At 44.6% G+C, this 25,608-nt stretch overlaps 1 protein-coding gene across 6 annotated transcripts in view; it reads right to left on the reverse strand.

The window, feature by feature from the left end:
- DOCK5 (dedicator of cytokinesis 5) overlaps positions 1-25,608 on the reverse strand; it is a 225,202-nt gene that overhangs the window by 120,751 nt on the left and 78,843 nt on the right. For 5 of the 6 annotated variants that reach the window (XM_045055372.1, XM_023252463.2, XM_023252464.2 and 2 more), the window contains exons 3-6: positions 20,822-20,862; positions 15,559-15,614; positions 13,155-13,251; positions 2,213-2,361 (exon numbers count right to left, since the gene is read on the reverse strand). In XM_045055372.1, the coding sequence (XP_044911307.1) occupies positions 2,213-2,361; positions 13,155-13,251; positions 15,559-15,614; positions 20,822-20,862 (343 nt within the window). The remainder of the gene's footprint in view (positions 1-2,212; positions 2,362-13,154; positions 13,252-15,558; positions 15,615-20,821; positions 20,863-25,608) is intronic. The other variant, XM_045055373.1, reaches the window with a different exon arrangement.

Below are 25,608 nucleotides of genomic sequence, written 5' to 3' on the forward strand. Positions count from 1 at the left end.
CAGGTAACTTACTTACTTTTGTGAAGCCCTGCCTTCCTCATCTGTAAATACTGCCCACCCTTCAGTATCGTTGGGGAGAATTTAATGAGATAACATGGAAAGCACGTAACAGTGGTATGTCTAGTTACATACCAGATATACTTCTGGCAAACTGGCGCACTTCTGGCAAACAGCAGCTCTTCCACAGCAATTGCCACAAAAACACGCCTGGCTATGTTAAGTTGTAGCTCTGCGTGTTATACAGACAACGTTAAGAGCCGTGCGGTCTGCGCACGGCACAATCCCTACCAAGGCTCTTATGCCCGATGGGCACACAGGAGTAGGAAACATTTTGCTCAGCTCCAAGACGCTGGGGACTGTGGTGGAAACAAGATCCTGCTATCCGAATGCCCGGCGAACATTCCAGGCACCAGCAATTTGGGAGAAGGGATGTTCAAAGAGCAAGAGAGCTGAGGGATCACCGTGAGATGTGCCAAGTCTTTGGGAAGAAAGCAAACATGTCTAATTACCCTCCCCCCCTGTTTTACAGCATCTCCATCAACTGATTGAATCTGGCAGGTTCCTTTCCACGGCAGCCAGACCCACAGGCCACCCAGACGCATGAGCCATGGGTCTTGGTAGCTGCTCAGAGACTGAGCACGGAGGCACTGACGAAGCGGCTTGATCTCTTGAACTGCTACTCAAGGCTGGAATGGGAAGGCAGGCGTGTTCAACTGTTTGTGGGACATTAACATTCTACGCTGATGATCAGAGTCTTCTAGGCCCAAGTCACACGAGACTCAAAAATACAGAGGCAGCAGAGGCGCAAGGAGGGACCCGACTTATCCCACTGTAGCTGTTTTTGAAAAAATGCCCCCAGCACGTGACTAGCAATACAACCCCTGTGGTTACAGTCCTGCGAATGGACAAGTGACGAGAGAGAGCAGTGCGTTCTTAACCCTAAGGAGGGAGCTTTAAACATGGAATCGTGGGGCGCCTGGGTGGCTCAGTCGGTTAAGTGTCCGACTTCAGCTCAGGTCATGATCTCGCGGTCCGTGAGTTCGAGCCCCGCGTCGGGCTCTGTGCTGACCGCTCAGAGCCTGGAGCCTGTTTCGGATTCTGTGTCTCCCTCTCTCTCTGACCCTCCCCCATTCATGCTCTGTCTCTCTCTGTCTCAAAAATAAATAAACGTTAAAAAAAATTTTTTTTAAACATGGAATCATGTGTTTGGGGCTCAAATTTAGCCTTTCCCACTTATGACCTATGTAACTTGGAAGTAAATCACTTAAGCTCATTTGGTCTATTTTTTTTTTTTTTAACCATAAAATGGGCTAGGATCAAGTAATATATGTGAAGGGTACACAGCAGATTTCAAATAATGATTGAACCTGAATCCTGTATGCTCTGTTGACCCCAGCTATTTCTGAATACAGCTGTCTGAGCCTATAACAGTTAAGTCAATAGGATAATGAGCTGTATTTTAACAGGTCTCAGAAGTAGATCCAAGAGTCCTGAGGTTGGAGAAGTAGGGTAATAGGGGAGGGGAGAAAAATCATGTATGCACAAGTTGAAGAAGTGTAGAAAGTGAAACTAAAAGGCAAAGAGATCATCAACAAAACTAATGAAGGAACCACCCCTGTCTTGTAAGAGGAGCTGGTCAGGAGACTGAACCCCAGCCCACATGAACTCATGAACTGGCGGCTTTCTCACTTTCATAAGGTCAGTAATGTCTGGAACCTATGTACCTGCCTGAGCTACTCGGAAGATTAATGAAGGGATAAACTCTTTGGAGGTTACTGGAGACCTGATCAACAGGCTAAAAATATGGTTTACTCTTCTTGTAAATTTGGTTGTCATACACTGCAAACAACAGTCCCAGTTAGGGAGCACGGGGAGAGAGAGAATGAGTCTGATGCGGATTTAAAACCCACTGTTCGAATAGAAGTTGATACGGTCCCAGGCCTCAGCAAATGTGACTTCCGATGTTTGGCAGGGAAGTCTCCTCTTCCCTGATCATCTGTCATCTCCCTGACACACATCCAAGCGCAGGGTCTGGCCTAAGAAGGGACTGCCAAATTTTTCCAACAAAATTAAATGCCTTCCAACGCGAAAAAGAGGGCAGGAAGCATTATTCTCCGACAACTCCAAGATCAAAAGCTGATGGCGAGGTATGGCCTTAGCATGAATGCGCCCATCTCCTTCCAAGTCCTCAGCGAACTCATCCCTCGTTTACCTGTTCCCGTGATCAATTTTGGCTGTGACCTTCTTCTTGAGCTCTGCCAGTTCATCCTTGGGGAGCGTTCCAGACAGGATCTGGGACCGCCACTCGATCAGGCTATAGGTCATCTGCTGCAGCTGGCGGAAAAGTGTGACCTTGTTGTTCTAGGGATGGGAAAGTGAGGCGGAGGAAAGAACAAAAATATGAAGCTGTGATGGAGGATGGAAATACCTTTTGACTCGGCTCTGACTTTATAAGGTGTTACTGAAGCCATTCGTTTTGCCATGAAGTTGTGAACTTCAAAGGGATCTTTTAAAAATAGGGATGGCTTTGCTCTAGGCCACGCCCACTCCCTACCCGATTTCAACTTTCGAATCAGAGAAGCCAGTGTAGAATGGATGACTATTCTTAACGCATAAGTATGTCAAATCATCCATGTACCCTAAGTTCAGCCATGTCCCACCTCTGTTTTCAACCCTCCAGGGATTTCCTCTGTCTTCCAGACACAGCAATCACATTGTAAACTCCCTCCTATCTTGGGTCCTGCTACATTTTGCTACATTCCCAGCTACATTTTGCACCAATCTCTACCTCAAAAATCTACACTCCTCCCATTAAAAGCTATGCCCATTTCTCTGGAGTGCTCCAGACCCTCTCAATATGGTACTTCCTCTACCTGGAACCCCTTTTCTCTCTTCCCCCCAAGCTTCCCCCCCCCATTTCACACCTCCTCACACGCTATGAGCTCCGCCAACTGCTAATTCTTACTTCTTTGGTCTCAGCTTAGAAGTCTCTTGCTTGAAACCCTAACTGTGGGCTGGCTATCCCTACCATTGCTCCTGGGGTTGACTCTCATCACGTCACTCAGAACCTGGACCATCCTGGCCCATTTGACTCTCTTCGTAAGACAGTCAGCTTCTGGGGCGCCTGGGTGGCGCAGTCGGTTAAGCGTCCGACTTCAGCCAGGTCACGATCTCGCGGTCCGTGAGTTCGAGCCCCGCGTCAGGCTCTGGGCTGATGGCTCGGAGCCTGGAGCCTGTTTCCGATTCTGTGTCTCCCTCTCTCTGCCCCTCCCCCGTTCATGCTCTGTCTCTCTCTGTCCCAAAAATAAAATAAAACGTTGAAAAGAAAAAAAAAATTTAAAAAGACAGCTTCAACAGGACAAGGAGCTTGTTTATTTTTGTATCCCTAGGAGCTGGTGTAGGGTGGGCGTTCTATAAAATGTGCCACATGAGTAAATTACGGATGGAGAAAGAACTGTTATATCAGAGATAAAGGATAATGGAAAGTAACATGGAAAATATTATTTAAAGTCCCCATAAAACTGTTAGACCATCCCGAAAATTGTTAGACCTACAATAATTAAACCGTTATTCTGGGCTTCAGTAAGAACTTCTATACCTGAACCAAACGAACTTATGACTAACTAATTATACGTGCCTCTATCATTTTAAGAGGCAAGTATCTGATGTCCAAGCCATTAAGACCTTGATTTTATCTAAATGATTAATATATGATTATATATGTAAATAATATATATCAATTATTTATACAATATTATTTACATAAATAATGAACATATAATATTTATATACACAGGAGATCATTTTAAATTATGAAAAGTGCCGGAAGAAAAATAAATGGTTGAAATGTGATAGGGTGTACATGGGAGAAGGAAGACATTTGAGATACAGTCATCAAACAAAACCGTTTTGTGGATCGCTTTTCAAACGTTTATTTAAAATAAAAACTTGCACAATTCCAATCACCCCATAAATACTACGAAATCACTTCTTTTTTATTTATAGGTGAAAAGTCATGATATATTTATGTAACTATACATTTTCAAATTATAGGAACTATTTTTATCTGTTGTAAAGACAATGCGACTCCCCCCCCCCCCCCCCCAACACACACACACAAAGAAAATTGTCAATGGCTGTACAGCATGTTCTTTTGTGATGTTCTTCTACAACAATCCCTGGGGCAGATTCCTGGGCAAGTTATCAAGTACAATCAAGATACTGAAAACACCCAAGGTACTCCCGAACAAAGAGCAAACACAGAGAGAAGAGCCCTCGGTGCAGAAGTCGGGCCAGGACAGGGGGAGACAGCAGTGAGATTAGCAGAGTGTGATAAACGCCCTAGAAGAAGTTCAATGTCCTGTGAGAACACTAAGGAGAGAGTCGAAGAACTGGCTTATATGCTCCATTAGCACTATGGATCCAAAAAATACAGAACGCGAAACCTGCTTAACATTTTGCAATTACCTACCTCTCATGCTTTTGGCATTTTCTGAATTGCCTCTTTCTCATCAGTCAGTCTTTTGAAAAGCATAAAGATGAGACTTTAAAAAGTTTCATTTTTAATAAGCAAAGGTAAAAACCCTGGTTTTTTTCCCCACGTAATTCTATATAAAATATTGCCATCCCGTTGTCTTTCAACTTCCCAAAAGGAACGAGAAATTGAGGCTGCAAAATTTTGCCTTTCAAACCTGCTGGGCAAGAAAGGGATCTTTTTTTCTTTTTTTCTTTCTTGCAACCTGTTTGTCTACTCTTACTTAGCTGTTTTGGTGGGTTTTTAAAAATTCTAACGAAGATATTATGTCTCGTATTGTGATAAAAAAAATAAAGGGCTCAGACTCAGGGGATCCCTTCTGAGAGACAGTGCTTTGTGGCACATGCTCACAAGTTCTTGGTCTCAATGATATCAGACAGTATCCGGGGCGATTTAATTATTGCCTGTCCATATCAGCCTTCTTTGCCAAGTTTCCCCCCCCCCCAAAAGAAGGATGAAGACAGCCATTCTTCTGTGATTCACTGTGCCCAATTAATTCTGAATAGACAAGCTGGAACACACCAAAGGAAGCCTCTTCCCCATTTACTTTACGGACGTGAATTTCCTCGCCACATTTCTGAAATTGTTCTAAGTAGGATGCTCTGGGCAACAGCTGGACCCTGACACTTTATGGGTTCCTGGGAAGCCCGTGAGGCCAGGTGAGGAGAAAACCGAACCCTCCCCACAAGCCTCTGAGCCAACGACCCGAGTCTCCACCTGTTCTGCCTTCACACACCTCTTCCTGTCTTCTTTCCTAAATCCTACACTGCCCAAGCCTGCCTGTTGCAGAGTACCTTCTCTGTTATCATTAATCCCAACCTTTTTTTTTTTTATTTTAATGTTTACTTATTTTTGAGAGACAGAGAGACAGAGCACAAGCAGGGGAGGGGCAGAGACAGACAGGGAGAGACACAGAATCCAAAGCAGGATCCAGGCTGTCAGCACAGAGCCGGACGTGGGGCTCGAACTCGTGAGGCGTGAGATCATGACCTGAGCTGAAGTCGGACGATTAAGTGAGCCACCCAGGCACCCCAGCCTTTTTTGCACTAGCCGCCACTGTCACATAATTTAAGAGAGCAGGGAATTTATTTAACAATCTCTCTGATCCTCTCTGCAAAAATCAGCACAATCCTGGGACAGGAGTGACTCAAGAATGAATTTTGACAGCTCAGATGTAAAACAACACTCTGATTTCAATTTCAGGTACAGCTGCGTGAAATAGAGAAATCGAAATAGTCTCCGACCAGACAATATAGGCATTCCTGCCCTTGCTTAGAAGTTCTCCCTCTTTTTCGCTTTGAGATCTCGAAGGTCTCAATTTTTACATTTCTATTATGAATGGTTTTCTCGCGCATGCTCTTTCTCTCTCTCTAAGAATTTCTAGAGATAAAAACAAAGTCGCAAGAAAAAACAGCTTTGCCTTCAATAGTGGCAGGGATAGAGAAGCCCCCCATTGAGTATTTTAGAAATCCTAGGGGCCACTGAGACAGTGACGCCACCTCCCTGGGTGTCAGAAAACCTGGCTTCTAGTCACTTTCCCAAAGAATGCAGAAGACAAAGACTTTTCTCCGGTCCTCCACCTCTCCATCGGCAAAGGAATAGCTCCTCTGTCCACCAGCCTTTCCCCTTCTGTGCCGATTTTGATTCCGAGGCCAAAGCGCTGGACAGAAAGTATGGGGACTCGGTCACGGCTTCTAATTCTGTCACTGGCTCGCGAAATGACTTTGGGCAAATCACTCCCTCTGAGATACACGCCCATCTGTAAAACAAAGGGCCTGGGTCTGGGATCCATTCCCGGGGATGAGCGTCTGTGAGTCTATGGCCGAGATGTTCAACTTAATTACTCTTCTAAGCAACTTCCTGATTGACCGTATCCGACTCTGACCATCTCACTCCTGATGGGCTCACACGCTCTATCGAATTCCACCCGGGTAGATCTCTCTGCCGTGACTCTCCTGGCTTTGCCCAGGGTCTATAACTCCTGGGGTCTGGAGTGGCCTCTTGGCTCCTGGGCGTCCTCATGCTGCACGGACTCTGCTCTCTGGGCGAACGGGAACCCACGGGGCCCCGGATACTCTTTCTCTCCACGCTAGCGAGGCCTCTTCTCTTTCCCAGAAAAAGGCTCTGCCTGACTAGCAAAGGCTTCATTTTTCAAGACCAGGGTCCAGGAAGGCAATCTTGTGCCGCAGGAAGTAGCGCGAGAAATCCTGAAAGGCAGGCGACCCAGACAGAGTAAAACAAACCCGGGAAAACACCCAAAGCTCGCCCCCTGCCCGGCCCCAGTCACGGCCACGTCCCGTCTTGTCTCCCACGAGAGCCACGCCCCAGCAGGGCTTGCAGATGAAATGTCCTGAAAACGAGACACAGTTTTCTATGGGAATTTTCTGTCCTTGGTAATAAGCAATCAGACGCTGGCTTCCGACCATGGGACCGAGCTTAATTACACTTCAGAGCATGTGCCCCGGCAGCCAGTAATAACCACCAGTTCAGAAAGATTAGACTTGAGTAGCTTTAATCCGCGTGGATATGCCACGATGGGAAGAAAGGCGATCCATTGTGTCTGGCAAGTTCCCCGCGCCCACCTCAGCTCTGGGCACTTGGTCCGCTCCAGATTTTTACAGAACTACATACAGACCAGCTCAAGGTTTTATCGTACTGGCGAATTTTAAAGGAGAGATCAGTCCCTTCTACGAGCTACATTTTAGCAATTATGTTCACGTGATTCTACATCACGCATTAACCACCTTCTACCCACCACCACGCTTGTCTCCTATTTCTTTTCTGTGGGGAAGAAGGGTTAGGTTCAGCCTCCCAAAATTTTATGGGCCAATCAGGCCGGCTGACCAACACTCACTGAACCATTTCTCCAACCGGAAGCTGGGGAGTAGCACGTAGCTAAATCTCGGGAGGGGAGAAGTTCTAGAGTATGTTCACCATCACCAAATAGCTCAGAATTTCCAGGACAGTACCTCTTTCAAAAATTTCCATCCATCTGTCCCCACAAATGCACCCTAACCTGTCAGTTTTCAAAGTCCTGATTATTGGTTGAGAAAATGGATTAGAACGTGGGGTGTAGATCCACACGGATTCAAGAAGTGTTGCTGGGTTGTTACTGAAAAAGGGACACCTGGGTACCACCATAGTCCCGTGATGTTTAAATCAATGCACAGGCGTCCGCCCTTGCGGCTGGAGGAACTCGAGTGGAAGATGTGTTGCTAGAAAGGAAAGAAGTTCAGCTCACTGGATGTACTTTCCCAGGCTGGGGAGAACGAATGACCCTGAGATGCAGCAGAGAAAAATGGAGAGAATACGTGTGAAACCACTGACCGAGGGTGTTTAAATTCGCACGGAGCCGGAAGGGAGCCCACCCATCAGCCCCAAGTTGGAGAGCACCCTGAAACGACTTGGGGGCAGAATTCCACAGAAGCAGTGCTGCAAGGGGATAGTTGGGGGCTGTCACATTTTGATGACAAAGTGCCAGGCGGTGTCCTGGGAGTTTTATACAGATTATCCTACTGAATCCTTACAGCAAGCGTGCAAGGGGTATGTAATATGTAATTACCATTTTAGGTAAGAAAAATAAAACCTAGGGGTCAAAGGACTTGTCTCAGCCTGCAGAATCAGCTTAGTGGCATACCCTGGACCCAAATCCCTGCCTTCAGGATCTGAGTTCTTTCTGTTTCAGTTTGTTTGTTTGCGGTAACAATTACTGGGTTTGCTGTTTTTTGTTTTTGTTTTTGTTTTTCCTGAATATAAAAGTACATACCAAGTAAGGGTGCAAACCAGAACGTAAGAACTGGTCACCTATCTGACCCCAGCGTCCAGCATCTTGCCATTTCACTAGGCAACCACCTCCTCATTCACAATGTTTCCCCCTGTCCTGACTCGCCACTGAAAACACACCCACTAGACAGGCTCCAGGGGAGAAACAGCGGCGTGGACAAAGCCAGAAACTGTGGGGAATTTGCACTCTGCGTTGGCATGCTTCCCTTTGCATTTCTGGAGTGATCCGTGCCTCCCAGACTTGAGTCTACATGAGAGAGGCTCACTATCTGCAGTGAGGAACAGCCTGGTTACTGAGTGCTCAAGGCCGCCCCGCCTAAGATGATAACACAAGGCAAAGGAAGTGGCCTTGGATGGAGAGGGGGCTCAGGGGGCACACACAAGGGAGCTTCAGAGACTCTGAGTTGGGTCAGAGGGATGCCAAGTCAAGGCTGCCCAGAGGGAGGACGTCCAGAGAGGCTACTATTTCAAGCTAGGACAGCAGCAAGAATGATATCTGCAAAGTCCCGGGTGTTCAGTCTGCCCCATGATTTCACAGCTGCCATCTCTTTTCATGCTCTCACAACTCCATGGAGTCAGCAAGGCAGATTTCATGTCACTTTCAGAGGGGCAGAATCCAGATGACGCTTGGAGACGTCAAGTGACTTGCCTAAGAGCCAGGCAGTGCAGGGCCAAGCTTCCCGATTTCTAGCCCAGGGTTTGTCTCCCACAGCCTGCTTTCTCCCCAAAGCATAAAACCGCCATCACCAGGAAAGATAACTAAATGGCAAAGACTGGTGCTAATATTAACAAAGAGGAAAAGAAGGCACATGTGGGTTGTCATCGTTTTTTTCTCTGCGCTTTGGACGAGTGGGTTCCCCTCTCTTCAGTGAAACCTTTAAAACATATTTATGGTTATTTCACAAGGGTACAGTGTGACTGCTAAGAATAAATCACAGCTATCCAAATGTCTTCCCTGTCTAGAATAATTACCTGTGTCTACATGGCTGAGCTTATACTGGTTAGTGGATGCACCTTCCCCTCATACAAGACTCTGGATCTACTCCATAAATTTCTCATGAGCACAGACTGAGAAGGAGAACCAGTAAATGTGCTGTAGAGAAATATGGATGCTGTAAGACTCCACAAGTATCTTTACAGATATCAAACAGAACACCCGGTCTCAAAGTCGGAAGGAGGAAATGCATAAGAAAAATGTAAGTATTGATGTGGCTTAGTAAAATCCATATTTATCTTTACACAAATTGAAAGACTTTACAGAATCAGAAAAATCAAAAACACTGATAAAACTATGGGTGGGATGGGGAGGGGTGAAAACTACAGATTTGGGGTCCTTTTACCTTTTTTCCCAGTAAAGCGTAATATTTGAGGTTTGCTACTTTGATGCACAAATTTTTAAGAAAGGAATTCAGAAATTCTGCCTGAAGCGAACTGTCAATATTTTAGGAAGGAACAGGAAGAAAAGAAAGTCATGATTAATAATGAACCCATTTTAAGTGGCTTATTTTTTTTTAACTTTTTTTTTTTTAAGTTTATTTATCTTGAGAGAGAGAGAGAAAGAGAAAAGGAGAGAGAATTCCAAGCAGGCCCCACAGTGTCAATGCAGAGCCCGATGTAGGGCTCGAACTCACTAACCATGAGATCATAACCTGAGCTGAAATCAAGGGTCAGATGCTTAGCCGACTGAGTTACCCAGGCACCCTTAAGTGGATTATATTTTAAAAAAAAATTTTTTTTTTAACATTTATTTATTTTTGAGACAGAGAGAGACAGAGTATGAATGGGGGAGGGGCAGAGAGAGAAGGAGACACAGAATCCGAAGCAGGCTCCAGGCTCTGAGCCATCAGCCCAGAGCCTGACGCGGGGCTCGAACTCATAGACCGCGAGATCGTGACCTGGCTGAAGTCGGACGCTTAACCGACTGCGCCACCCAGGCGCCCCATTAAGTGGATTATATTTTAATGAACAAGCAAATATCAAAAGCAGAAGCAGATTGCTGAGCCCTATCAATTGATTAAGATTCCCACAATGAACATGTTTTAGTCACCTATAGCAGCTATAAGACGTTTTTCAATATTCACAATTAGCAAAATGATTACCTTATTAGCTGTCAATATTAAGAGAGGAAAAGTTAATCTTGTCCTCTGAGAGAAGACAGAAATTATTTCTTTGCCTGCCTTCCTTCCTTCCCTCCCTCCTTCCTTCTTTTTTCTTTCTCTCTTTCTTTCTCCTCTCTCTCTCTCTCTCTTTCTTTCTGCTATTAAATAGTGAAACGCCCTCATAGGAAATCTTCGCCCTGGGCTTACCACCATTTAAGCAGTACGGGTTTCTGGAAGCCCAAATACACGAATCAGACTTCTTCCTCCCTAGTTCACTTATTTCTCATTTCTACCAACAATCAACATGGTAGATTCACCTGTAAACATGTGGAAGACACAGATAACGAAGCACAAGCGTTGTGTCTCAACAAGAAAGTCGACCGCGTCCATATTCTCCACTCTCTGACATTACGACGTTAAAAGATCTCATTTCCCCGTACTAATTATCCAGTACGTGTCACCACTCACCAATTTCCAGAAAGAATGCATTAAGGCAGTAACCCGTGTATATGCAATTCTCATCTATCAAACTTGTTGCGCATCCAACACTAACTGGTCAATTAACCAGAACCAGAGAGTGCTTTCAACAGACATATCGAATGATTGATGTCCGCCAATGGGCTTAAAAGGGCAGGTCTGTCCTCCTGATTTAAGAACCTACAGGTAGCTCACCCCTCAATTACACACAAAGAGATCAAAAGATCACTGGCATTACAATGCAGTATGCCCTAAGGGCCGGATGATGGCCTCAGTAAGTGCTCCGGCGGTCCAAAAGGAAACGTCATGGATTGGTGTGGTTAGAAGCCACACGATAAGGAAGAACTAACTTGAACTAGGCCTTGAAAGATGGGCAGGCAGAGAAAAATCCTGTGCTTGTCCACAGAAGGGGTTGGTGATTTCTGCTGCTGTGATCCATCACGGGTAACACCAGCCCAGGATGGAAATGAAATCATACATTAACTCTTAGAAGTTATGCTAGAATGAGCTTCTGATTACTGTTTTTAATATTAAGGGTCTAGAGGGAGGTGTTCTCCTTAAGTTATTCAGATCGGCTTTTGAGAGTTCAAATGAAGAGTCAACACATGACTGAACAAAACCCTAAATAAACAAAGTCACATAAAGGAAAGAGAATGGCTTCCAGGACATCGGGTCCAGTCTCCTCTCTCACTGCACTCATGCATGCATCGAACGAGAGAATAAGCTTTCACCGTGAGAATTCCCGGTCAGCTGGGAAAGATACTAATGGAGGCAGGACCTAGTGACGCTCACTTACCTCCGGGTCTCCAACAAAGAGGGAACGTCAGCAAAGGATATTTGTGCATTCCGATGTCAAGGAAAGAGCTTCCTGGTGTGGGACACAGATGCAAACTTGCTTCCCCGGGGACTTTGAACATTCCTGGCCTCTTGCAAGACAGCTGCCCCCGGGTGTTCTCAGCCCGATAATATTAAAGGTCACATCTACCTCGTCCTGATTGCAAACCTACACACAACTTGTGATTATGGTTTATCGTGGAGACAATGGGCTGGTTCCTGTGTAATTTCCCATTGCACTAGTGTATCTTACTAGCACTATGAGGTCAAACCACTGTCGAGAGAAATAGTCCTGCGAGTTGGCCTCAAAGAGAAGACTTAAGACCGTGACTTAATGCCACTTAACTTGCGGGGGGTCGGTAAGGTAAGCTGGCTGCCGTGTGCCACCCTTACGGGAGTCCTCACGCGGCTGGGCGGTGAAACACTGACAAATTCCTATTCACTGGGTGACACATCAAAAGGCTAAGAGCGTTTCCACTGTTCCTTCCACCATCTCGTGTCATCAATGACCCTACCCCAGGACAATGAGAATATGATGGTTATCAACCACTGTATGGTCCATCATACGGACCTTTTTTTTTTTTTTCTCTCACCAATTTTATTCAGCATTGTAGGAGAGGTTCCAGCCAGTGCAAAAGACCAAGAAAGAGAAATAAAAGGCATAAATTTTGGGAAAAGAAGCAGACAACAAGATCCTGTATTTATAACACCCTATGGTTCTTAGGATACCAAAAGCACAAACAACAGAACCAAAAAAATGGGAAAATCAGACTTCTTCAAAATTAACAAGTTTCGTGCGTCGAAGAGTACCATCAGGATAGGGAAAAAACAACTCACAGAGTGAGTTTTCAAATCATATCTCTGACAAGAGACAAAATGTCCTTACAAGTCAATCATAAGAAGGCAAATAGCACAATTTTGAGATGGGCAAAATACGTGAACGAACATTCCTACAAAGAAGATATCCAAATGACCAAAAGGCACATGAAAAGATGCTCACTGTCATCAGCCACCAAATCAAAACCAAAGTTAGATACACTTTACACACACTAGCATGGCTATAATAAAAAAGACAGGGCACTTGGGGGGCTTGGTCGGTTGAGCCTAAGTCTTGATTTGGCTCAGGTCATGATTCCAGGGTCATGGGATAGAGCCCTCCACTCTCAGTGCGGAGCCTCCCTCTCTCTCTGTCTATCTTTCTCCTCCTCTCTGCCCTTCTCCCCCACTCGTGCTCTCACTCCCTCACTCTCTTCTTATGGACTCCAATGTGTGTTCCCCATCCTCTGGCTTCTGGCTGAGGTACGGGGGGTTCCGTACAATGGAACACAACAATGGTTGCACCCTACTCCGTGCAGCTGACACCTTGCAGCAGAACAGACAGGACCAGAAAATCACGCCACCAGCTTCAAGACCCGGGGAAAGCTCACCACATAGAGCTTGCGCCAGATGACAGCCCATTCTCGCAGGGTCGACGTGAGCTCCTGCACCAGTGGGAGCTCACCAGGGATCACGGTCTCGTGCTGCCTAAAGAGAACCAGACAGAGGCTCGTGTTACTCTGGGTCGGTCATCCCTGCTTTTCTTGACAGAGGTCATATTCCCCACAGGTCCAAGACGGGAGTGGGGCTGGTTAGGCTGGAGACAAGACAAAACTCACCCGTTGTGGGGAAATTTGTTTGGAAGACTTTATTACCCCTAGGCATCTGAGGGAAAGAGAAGGACCTTAGCGCTACAGCTCTCAAAAGGAATCATTTCTGCAATGAGATGGACCCATGGCCCAGCCTGGACTGCCCCATTTCGGATCGTTACGGGAGCAATGGTTATCAGCCACTGCTGGCTTCGGTGATTCCGAGGGATGGAAGCCCCAAAGCCAGTATTTTAGCTCGTTCTGCCAAGCAACCATTTCATTAGGGAGAGAGGGTGAAGTGTTCATGGCACAGGGGTCGTGGGGCTTGTAACCTCAACCCGGACCTGCTGCTAGGGACCGAGGCAGTGCTCTCTTATGAAGTGATGCTCAGGATTCTTATCTGCTGCCTCGCTGCACTGAAAACGCATACAAACCAAACTCCTCACTCGCTCACGGGAGACTTACAACAAAGCGGGCCCGATATCTATTCACATCAATCCTCTGCTATTTTTATGATGAGCAAAAGGAGAAAAGGAGAGTAAGGGCAAGCGAACAAATGGCAAATAGTGGTAGGATTGCCAGACTTAATTAAGACTACAAGACGCCTGGTTAAGTTTGGATTTCAGACAGATTAAAATAATCCATAATCTATAATCTGTATTATATTATATATGTAATATATGTAAGACATATAATATATAAAACACATAATTATATAATTAAAATTATAATATTTACTATATATAAATTATATAATATATATTATATATAATTATAATAAATATATCACCTATAGTATATATTATAATTATGTTTTATATATTATTATACATAATATATATTATGTTATTATATATTGGTATTTATTAATATTAATATATGTTATATATCATGTTAGATTATATAATATATATTATATTATATATGTTATATTATATAATATATGTTATATATCATATGTCATATAATGTATGTTGTATATACAATATATATTATATATGATATGTATGTATATATAATATATATTATATATACATATATTATGTAATATATGATATATACATTATATTATAATTGTATATACCACATATATAATATATGATATATAATATGTATAATATAATCTAAAATAATTTTTTTAGTACAAGTGTGACTCATGAAATACCTGGGTCATATTTACTGTAAACAAGTACTTGCTGTTATCTGATTTTCACCTGGGCACCCTGCATTTTTACCTGTCAGCCCTAGTTAATGGGATCATGCCTCCCTGCGTGCCCTTTCGCCAGCGTGACAATGGAGGCCTCCCCAGGGATGGCCCACTGGAAGGAAGCTTCTCCGGAAGGGCAGGACGCCTGGTTTTCAGCCTTGGTTCTGCTACTGAAAAGTAGCCGTGTGAACTGGGGCATGTCTCCACCTCTCGTCTATAAAACACGGATGCAGAACTGACGACCGAGACTGTCCTTTGATGCCTTGAGCCTGCGTGACTCTGATCCGTTCCACTCTCTATGAGCCCTGGGATGCCAGGCTCTCCTTCCCTCCTTAACTCTCCGGCCCCTGGGCTCACCAACCACACCGTGTCTCTCTCTTCCACTTCAGGCCGAGCGTCTTACTCTCTTACTGGCCACAGAGGAAGTACTTTCCAGGACACACGGCAGGGTGGATGAAAAATAAGAACATCCAAAACGTGATGGATATTATCTGCAGGCCACGTTCAGACACATTGTTTCATAATTTTACATTAAGCTCAACCAACGTAGGGCCAGATCTATCGCCCCCAATCTGCACTGGAAAAGCCCAAGGTGCATGCAGTGAGGCTACCTGACTTGTCTAAGCTTTAGTGCAGGTTACTGTAGGGATGCAGCTTGCCCATCTCTGTCCCAAGGGTGACAAACTGGGGGCTCTCAGATCTTACCCGCAAAAGAGTGCCAAAGCTTCACGTATGTGCACACATGAGCACGCAAACACTCAGTGAGCAGACAGCACAAAAGGAAGGTAAGGGCCCTTCATTCATTCATTGCCCGTCTTTAGGATTCTAGGGAAGGATGCCGGGGAGGGACAATTGTAACAGGAAGAACCACGTCAGGAAAAGGTTTTTATTCACTTCCCTCTCGTATGAGAAGAGAGAAATCCTGCGCAAAAGAAACTCTTTAATGATCATTTGACATCTTCACCAACTTCTAGGAGTCTTCCTGGAATTGGAACTTACCCTCGGTCTTCCACAGTTGCCTCCTTCAAATGGATATACGTTTCAGGGAAAATCCCCTACAGAGAGAAGAACTTTGGTTACGCGGCTATACGAATCTCAGAGTAAAGAGCACAGAGGGCATCAGGAATGAATGAGGAAGAAACAGGATGCCTGGACAGTGGCTAGAGTTTGCGGCCAGGCTTGCGGGGGCCAACCATCCTGAATGACACCTAAACGAAAGCATGGCTGAAAAGACAGAAATTGAGAGCTGGGTTCCCGGAGCCTAGGAGAGATGCTTCCCCAGTGGACAGGCAAACATGTCCGGGTCAGCTCAGGGCCGCAGTAATGTCAAGGACTTTCACAGTGAGATCCTAAAACCCTCCAGATCGTACCATGAAATGCTTCCCTTTAAATGGTTTCACATAATTAGTGACATGGAGGGCTATGTACTTAGTGGCCCATAAAATTACAGTGATTTTCTAAAACAATCCCTGTCAGCACTTTTACTTAAACCAAATGTGCCCCAGATCAATTAGTTCTAATTATCCAGTCTCAAATGGCTCTCCATTCTATATTCCTAAGAGGCGATTCTCCATCGCTACTGTGACATTGCCCATGGGAGAACCAGGGCCCAGACGGACCCAAGAGAAAGACTGCAAACCAATCAGTAGAAACTGAAGAAGTGAAGATCAGATCTAACCACCAGAAAGCAGGTCATGGATCTGAGTTTTCCTAAATGCCAGCGGCTTCTATTGTTTAACTGGGTGATACGTTCATCAAGAAATGGCGAAACTGCCATCTGGAAAAGGCATTGCTGCTCTTTGTTTTAAGGGCAGTGTGCACGCCAGACCAGTAGAAGTCGGAAAAGAGCTCATTTAATGGGCAACCACTGGCCCAACTGCTCCCAGCCCAGCACCTGCAAAGGTCAGTGCGACCCTGTAGACGGTCTGTGTCGGGAGTGGCTGACCGCAAAGGTGGGAGAGGAATATCCTCTTACCTGGGGGACCGGGTCAAAGACGTGTATGTACCCAGCGATCCTTAATGCATTCAGTGACCGACCACTGGGGTCAGTGTGGTGTCCGGTTTCGTGTGCTATGTTTGCCTGAATAATACTCTTCTTTCTCCACTTTAGCCCTTTGTCAACAAAACAGGAAACAGCAAGAAAATCTGAGATGGAGCTGTTCCCACAAGTGGTGACGGCAGGAGAGATCCTGCCACTGCTTGAGTCAAAGGCAAAATGGCCATCCTTTCCTGCCAGGCAGGAAGAACCCCAAAACAAGTACATTACCTTCCCCTCCATAGGGTGTCTAAGTAAGAAAGTACCATGCCAGTGTGTTATTGAGCAGCCCCAGAACACACACAGGAGCAAGGGGACACTGACCTCTTTCATTACAGAGGAAGGACTCAAAGTCATTTTGGGAAACTGATCAAATGGTTAAAAACAAACAAAAACGGGGAGTGGGAAGTTAGTAAGTGATGAATCACTTAAAGCAATAGTTACGTGGAGCCATATTTGTAGGTTAAAATGCGATGTAACACTGCAAATCCCAAGGAATATCCTCAGAGCAGATTTCTCTCATCAAGAAGGGTAACGGACCAGCTAAAATTTTTGGGCATTCATAATCTGATGACTGGTCTCCTCCTAATAACTGGGAGAAGTCCAAATCAAAGTCAGAAGCATGTGAAATAAAAACAGTGACTTATTTTGTAACATCTAAGCAGACTACCAGCAGATGACTTATGCTAAATTTACAGACCTGACGGTTTTCCTGTTAACAGAGTATTTATTTCGTTGCCTTACCACTCTGTTCTCTGTAGGCATCCTCCTTCCATGAGAGCATACGCCCACCTACGGCCATTTAATTGCTCTGGTAAATCTGAGCCTTGTAGAACTTTTCCTATGCCCATCTGATACACAGAAAGGCAGGATGGGGCCCCTATGCGGCTCAGTCAGCTAAGTGTCCGACTCTTGATTTCGGCTCAAGTTATGATCTCACGGTTCATGAGTTTGAGACCCGCATTGGGCTCCTCGCTGACAGCTCGGAGCCTTCTTGGGATTCCTTCTCTCCCTTTCTTTCCCTCCCCACTTTCTCTCTCTCTCTCTCTCTCTCTCAAAATAAATAAACTTAAAAAAAAAAAGGCAGGATAAACTTGGGGGATAGGTTACTGATTTAAAGCCTATCTCATTTTTGGCTTTCCTTTCTCAATGCAACTTAACTCACTTCAGTAAAAAAAAAAAAAAACTAATGACTTTCTAGATATTGCCCTTATCCACACTTCCACAATCATGCCGGGATCAATAATCAGTTTCTGCAAAGCTCTTGGCTTCTTCAATTTGTAAAACCACAAGCTCATCTTATCACTGCTCTAAATGGCTAGGTTGGCTGATAAATGACACCCAAAATTTCCATTAAAATAATAGGCCTTTCAAAGAGTTCCTCCCCTAAAGACTGTCAAAGGCAGGAAAACAGCATTAGAAGGGCGTTTCAAATAGGCTGGATCTCTTAATGAAAGGGAGTCAGAAGCTCAACATAATTCATGATGACTATCTGAATTCCCTAGATTCTTCCTGGAGTTCTCCGCCAAGCAGATACTTCAACTTAAAAATCAACAAGTAAATGCCAGGTCCTTGTTTGTCCTCCCATTTCATTGAAATGCAACGTTGAATTATCACCGACTTAAAAGAAGCTCTTCCTGAAATCATTCTTCATAAGGCTGAGATTTAAAGTTTAAGGATTTTAAGAAAATGAAGACAAAACAAAAAATTGAAAAACACACCCGGAACTTGTCGTTTAGGTCTTAGCAAAGCACTCCATTCACTCTTCAAAGACGACAAGGGCACTAGTTAAGACGGATTTTGATCTATTAGGACATCACAGGATGCCTTAGAAACCGCGGTCGTCTATGCGCAAAAAGGATCCTCACATTCTGTAACTCTCTGAAAGGGGAGAGTGTGGTCTGGGAGCTTGTTTCAACACGATTCGCAATCACCAGTTAAAAATCAAGAATTGTGTTTGTTCTTTAAGTTCATATGACCTTATCTGAGAATGGGTTTTGGCTCATTTTTTTTAAGTGAGCATTTTTTTTTTTAAAGATTGGGGGTTAAGTGGCAGAAGTATTCTTGCTCTTTAATAAACTCAGAACTTCAAAACTGTTAACTCCAATCATGTTTTGAAATAACTATCGTTTGGGGTGCCTGGGTGGCTTGGTCAGTTGAGCGTCCGACTTCGGCTCAGGTCATGATCTCACGGTCCGTCAGTTCGAGCCCCACGTCGGGCTCTGTGCTGACAGCTCAGAGCCTGGAGCCTGTTTCAGATTCTGTGTCTCCCTCTCTCTCTGCTCCTCCCCTGTTCATGCTCTGTCTCTCTCTGTCTCAAACATCAATAAACGTTAAAAAAAAAAAAAAAAGAAAGAAAGAAATAACTATCGTTTCTCTAATTGTGAATAAAATAAACACTGATAGGGCTGACCCCATACCAAGCGGCACGAGTGTCTATAAACCGGGTACAAAGATCCTAAAAGGATGGAAGGTCTTGGATTTAGTCTTATCATGCTTTCATTCACACAAGAACATCCCTGTCCTACATCCCTATTTGAAGGTCTGGAGAACTTAAAGCCAGAAAGAGATTAAATGAAAATAGTTAAGCGGGAAATGAAAACATGTGGCACAAGAATCAAACTATGGGCAGAAAAATTCAGCATCAGGATTTGGGGCGGGATAAAAAGAACCAAAATTGTGGGAGTTGATACTCGTGTTATGAGCAAATACTCCTTTATTTTGGAAGATTGTGAAACGGTCAAAGTTAACAAAATGCGTGTGTGTGTGTGTGTGTGTGTGTGTGTATGTGAAAATACCGCGTATGACATAAAAGCCAAATATACAAAAAGCCTGACCAAAACAGTGGTTTCTAATGCCCTACACTTCGTAGAAAGGGGCTTCTCTCCACACTGGGCTCTCTTGAGAGTTATGTGCCCAGATTACTTGTATCTCATGCTGTGTTTGAAAAATAAGAACTGTGGGTTTTGGGTTGTTGTTGTTTTGTTTTGTTTTGGTCACTTCAATGATAAAATCTGAAATGTTTCTCTTCCCCCTTTCCTAATGAGCTATTTTGCATGTGAACTAACTGGGAAATACTATGGCCCTCTCAACTCTGCTCTTTCAAAACAAAGTGCTGACTCCATAGGCTCCAGAGGGTGCTGCGTCAAAGGAAAAGCACTGACCAGACCTAAAATTAACTGAGGGGGGTATTAACATAACTAATAGATTTTCTTTAGCTTGCTGATGAGGAGTTTTGGCACTGGGTACAGGAACCTGCTAGGGTCAGTATTTTTCAAACTCTCTGCCCATGATGAGATACGTTCTCATGGCAACCCGGTACTTAACTATACATAAAATATAATTTAAAATACAGAAAATACGGCGCCTGGGTGGCGCAGTCGGTTAAGCGTCCGACTTCAGCCAGGTCACGATCTCGCGGTCCGTGAGTTCGAGCCCCGCGTCAGGCTCTGGGCTGATGGCTCAGAGCCCGGAGCCTGTTTCCGATTCTGTGTCTCCCTCTCTCTCTGCCCCGCCCCCGTTCATGCTCTGTCTCTCTCTGTCCCAAAAATAAATAAACGTTGAAAAAAATAAATAAATAAATAAATAAAATACAGAAAATACATAAACGTATGGGCCGCAAACAAAAGTTGCATGAAACAGGATTTGTCACAGTGTTCCATTTTCTTTTCTACTTTTCAGAGTTTTGGTTCTTGGAAAATGATGGTTAATAACTCACTAAGTTGATTTCATGACGTATCACTTAATAACCCACTAAGTTGATTTCCTGACGTATCACTGGGGTTGGGAGGTTCCCGGTTTCGAAACAACGTCGCTGGCTTATCCATTTTGTGATAAAGGATAGAATCAAGCAGAAATGGGGGGACGCTTTAGTTCTGGGATGTAAGCATTGGAGCCCAAGGATTAAGAAGAAGCACGGGTCCCCCTGAAAGAGACAGCCAACAATAACAATGTCACTGTATCACCACCCTTTTTAGCTTGAGGGACAAAAAGCAAAATGCCCGACACAGTGTGTGAATTCACCTCTGGCCTCTATCCTTGAGGTGCAGGTAGGAATACGGCCAATGGGACTTGTGCCATTTTACCTAAACATTGAGGTCAGAGAATGTGTTTTCAGGTCTAAAGAAGAACCATCACAGAGAACACAAACGAGGTCTAGAGAGCAGAAAATGAGTAACAGAAAACTAGCAGACAGATTCAAATTAAAAATGGAATGATAAACCATACCTTTTTCGATTTATTTTGGAGGGTATATCCTCTGTACCAACCTGTCAGGGCATAAGAAAACATAGTCTTTTAAGTTATCTGAGATAATATAAAGATATCAGCAATATACATCCTCCTATTCTATCAGAACATTGGCCTGGAATCCAGGGGGCAATTGGCAGACTATTTAGAAAATGTGCAGTTTGGGTTTATTACACGGCCAAAATTTAGATCTATATGAGAGCTTTATTTTCTCCATAGGTAAAGGATTTAGAATTCAAATAGAATCATGACTCATCTCCGCTCCTTTAGAGAAAGGATAGAACAACAACAACAAAACAAGACGGAAGGCAGGTCAACCTCATAATATCTTCATACCTTAGTCATTCGTTGTTTTTGCATGAATGAATAAGACTTTCATCGATATGTATAAATTCAAAAGTCACCCTACACTACTAAATAAAGTAAATACTTTAATCATTTATATAGTCTTTCTCTTATCTAAATTCTCAGGTGAAGAACCACTATTCTACAACAATTAAAAAAAATTTGTTTTAATGTTTATTCATTTATGAGACAGAGAGAGACAGAGCATGAGTGGGGGAGGGGCTGAGAGGGAGACACAGAATCTGAAGCAGGCTCCAGGCTCCGAGCCATCAGCACAGAGCCCGACGCGGGGCTCGAACTCACGGACCGTGGGATCATGACCTGAGCCGAAGTCGGATGCTCAACCAACTGAGCCACCCAGGCGCCCCTCTACAACAATTTTAAATGGCAATAGCACATCTCACATACACAAACATTTGCACCTAAAAAAGTTGAAACAAATAGTAAAACAATGTTTTAAACAATTCTTGGCAATGCTATATACACCCCCAACAATAGGAAAAAAACAATTGTTTGCTTGATGAGGCTTTGAATAAAGGCTTTCACTTCTTTATACAAATTTCAATAAATACACATACACCAATGGATGCTTCTCTACCCTCTATCTGGTAGAGGGAATACACAATTTAATCTGTCCACCAACAGATAACTTACATTAAATATTTATTGGACACCTACTAGAGGTAATTTACTGTAATGATTTCCCTCATTCCCCACGTCCATTAGGCATCAAGCTGGTCATCTTGCCTAAGTAACCCCGGCTGTAAGTGGAATATATGTGTAAAGCAGCCATATACATACAGTGAGTAGACGCAAACAAACCATACTTAAAGCTTCAGGCATCTGCCAACAGGGTTCTAGAGCCCTCTTGTAATTTGTTCCATGCGAAATCGCCCAGAAAACAGACGCACAATCTGTTCCGGGTGTATTGCAAGAAGAAAGCTGAATTTGAGCACAGGGTTAACAACATTTTCACAAGTTTCTAAGCTGTCAGCATTCAAACCTTTAAAGGATTCGGCTATACTTTTTTTACGGGAAAGAATAGGGTCCTATGTTGTGAAAGCGTTCCAGGTTCGTATCAGGGCCCAAGGTTGGGAAAAAGATATTTGAACAGGAAACCCTGCTCCCAATTTAGGATGCCAAAGGGCACAAGAGAGCCAGCTGCTAGAACACCAAGCCAGACATCACTGGCTGGTTTTTTCTGCCACAGGACAATGCCTTCGCCTCAATCAATGGCTTCAGCCTCATCCCGGCGTGGGGGAGGGGCAGGCAAGCTGAGAAACAATAGTCTCTTCCAAGCACTTCTCGTCGCCCTGTGTCCTACCAAACCGAGATGGAACCGTTTGGACTTTGCTCCACTGTCAGAGAGGAATTTCTCTGTACTTCTGTAAACAGTATTTTTGTGCAGCCATTCATCACAGAATTATGCTTTCTAAACCCGTCATTTCTGAAAGCTTTTTTTTTTTTTAAACCTCCTAAATCTTCTCTAGAATTGTGGTTTGCGTCCAGCCCCCAACTAAAGGCACGAAATTATCACACTGAATCTGTAGCACGTTCATTTTGCTTGGTGTTAGGCGGCGGCACAGTACCCTCTCTCTGCAGTTTTCGTGTTACTGTCAGGACTCCGTAAGTTCACCTGCTAATACCTGCAAGGGATATAAATAAGCAAGAACACCGTTTTCCAACTGAGCCCAATATTTAAGACAAGAGAAGCATAGGTCAATATGGTATGCTTTTAGGCTTCCAAATGCATCGCAATGCAAAGAGACGGCGAAGGCTACATCAAACGAGCAGTTGTGATTCAGGAGTAAACTGGTGAGAATCTTGGATGCTTTTTAAAATTACTTTGTAAAAAAAAATTACTTTTTTTTTGACGTTTATTTATTATTGAGAGATAGACACAGAGCATGAGCAGGGGAGGGGTAGAGAGAGGGGGGAGACACAGAACCCGAAGCAGGCTCCAGGCTCCGAGCTGTCAGGCACAGAGCCAGAAGCGGGGCTCGAACCCACGAACCGCGAGGACATAACCTGAGCTGAAGTTGGCCGCCTAACCAACGGAGCCACCCAGGCGCCCCTAAAATCCGGACATTATTGGGGCACCTGGGTGGCTCATTCAGTTCAGCGTCTGACTTCAGCTCAGGTCATGGTCTCGCGGTATGTGAGTTCAAGCCCCGTATCGGGCTCTGTGTTGACAGCTCGGAGCCTGGAGCCTGCTTCGGTTTCTATGCCTCCCTCCCTCTCTCTCCCTCTGGCCTTCCCCCACTTGCACTCACTCACTCTCTCTTTCTCTCTCAAAAATAAATAAACATTAAATTTTTTTTAAAAAATTAGTACATTATTAAAATGGAGAGAATGGTGAGGATGGTGAGGCCAGAGAGCTAGTCTTACCTATACGTAGGTGAAATGTCAGTCTCAAACAGTGAGTGTGCAAGCCTGTGAATACACAGAACAGATTGGTGGTTGCCCGGACGCAGGGGGTGGAGGTGAGGGCGAAATGCGTGAAGCGCGTTGAAAGGTACAAACTTCTAGTTATAAAATAATGAAGTCACGGGGATGTCATGTGCAGCAGGGCAACCATCGTTAATGATACTGTGTTGAGTATTTGAAACTTGCTGAGAGAGTAAGTCTTGAAACTTCTCATCACAAGGGAAAAGGGTTTCGCAACTACTATGCTCATGGATGTTAACAACACTTACTGAGATGAACAGTTTGCAATAAACACAGATATGGAATTGTTATGTTGTACACCTGGAAAAAACTGTTGTGATTCAATCACACCTCAAGAAAACAAAAGCGGGGGGCGGGGGGGAAGAGCTTCTGACAACCATGGTGAACATCAAAAGCGATTCCAGGCAAAGGGTGGTTCTTCCATTCGGGCACCCAGTCATTTGTTTTCCTGGGACTGCCCCAATCCAGGATAAAAATCCGTCCCCTCCGAAACGAACATGCCTGAGAGTTCCAAATTCCACGGGCAAAGTTGCTTCTTTTATCCCGTAGATGTATACATCATCTACGCTGATACAAAAAATAAAAATACAGAAATAAGATGACCTCATATAATGGCAGTACTGAGAAGCGTTCAAGGAGAGGAACATGGCAGGGGATGACTAGTAACATGGTACATTACTTTAGATAAGGTGATCAAGCTTTCCTTGAGAGAATCGGAATGGAACCAGTCATAAAATGGGAGAAGGCAATTAGAAGGTAGTCTGAGGGAGGCACGATTCTCAACCCTGGCTGCCCATTAGATTTACCAGAGAAATTTTTTTTAATTTTTTTTTTCAACGTTTATTTATTTTTGGGACAGAGAGAGACAGAGCATGAATGGGGGAAGGGCAGAGAGAGAGGGAGACACAGAATCGGAAACAGGCTCCAGGCTCTGAGCCATCAGCCCAGAGCCCGACGCGGGGCTCGAACTCACGGACCGCAAGATCGTGACCTGGCTGAAGTCGGACGCTCAACCGACTGCGCCACCCAGGCGCCCCTACCAGAGAAATTTTTTAAATGCCGATGGCTGAGCCACATCCCAAATATTCTGATTTAATTGGACGCAGGTGGGACCCAAGCCGAGCGCTTCTAAAAAGATCCTCGGGTGATGCTGATGTGCAGCCAGGATCGATCGTCAGAGCTATCACACGCCATGGAGGAACTTTGTTTTCTAAGCACAGTGGGAAGCCATCGGAAGGTTCTAAATGACATCATCATGCCTTATGCTTTTAAAACATTATGCTGGGGGCGCCTGGGTGGCGCAGTCGGTTAAGCGTCCGACTTCAGCTCAGGTCACGATCTCGCGGTCCGTGAGTTCCAGCCCCGCGTCGGGCTCTGGGCTGATGGCTCAGAGCCTGGAGCCTGTTTCAGATTCTGTGTCTCCCTCCCTCTGCCCCTCCCCCGTTCATGCTCTGTCTCTCTCTGTCTCAAAAATAAACAAACGTTAAAAAAAATTTTTTTTAATAAATAAATAAAAATAAAACATGCTGGCTCTTACATAAGAATGGACTGTGGGAGGTGAGACATAGTGGAAAGAGGAACATCAGGGAGGAGACTAGTAGGTAAAGTGAAAATGGGGAGAGATGAAAAGATGCTGGACCCATTTTGAATCAACAGGAGTTGCTCATGATTTCGCTGGGAACAGCCATGACCCAAGGGATGAAAGGCAAATATTCAAGGGCATTCAAATGCTGGGTTTAAGCAACGGAGTGGCTACAATTAATTCCTCGGGATAGGGAGATTGAAAGGAGGAAAGCACTGGGGAATGGGAGGCAGATTCAGGACATGTATCTTGGCCCTTCTGCTTCCCTTCCTGAACAAGTAAACCCTGAGCCATTTCGTAGGACAGGGCAATTTAGGCATTTGCAAGGGGGGTGGGGGAGGCCATCCACACAGGGACCAGACTGGCAGGGCGTGTCAGAGCCCAGGCAGAA

Source organism: Felis catus, chromosome B1 (assembly GCF_018350175.1).
Source record: "Felis catus isolate Fca126 chromosome B1, F.catus_Fca126_mat1.0, whole genome shotgun sequence".
Lineage (NCBI taxonomy): Eukaryota > Metazoa > Chordata > Mammalia > Carnivora > Felidae > Felis > Felis catus.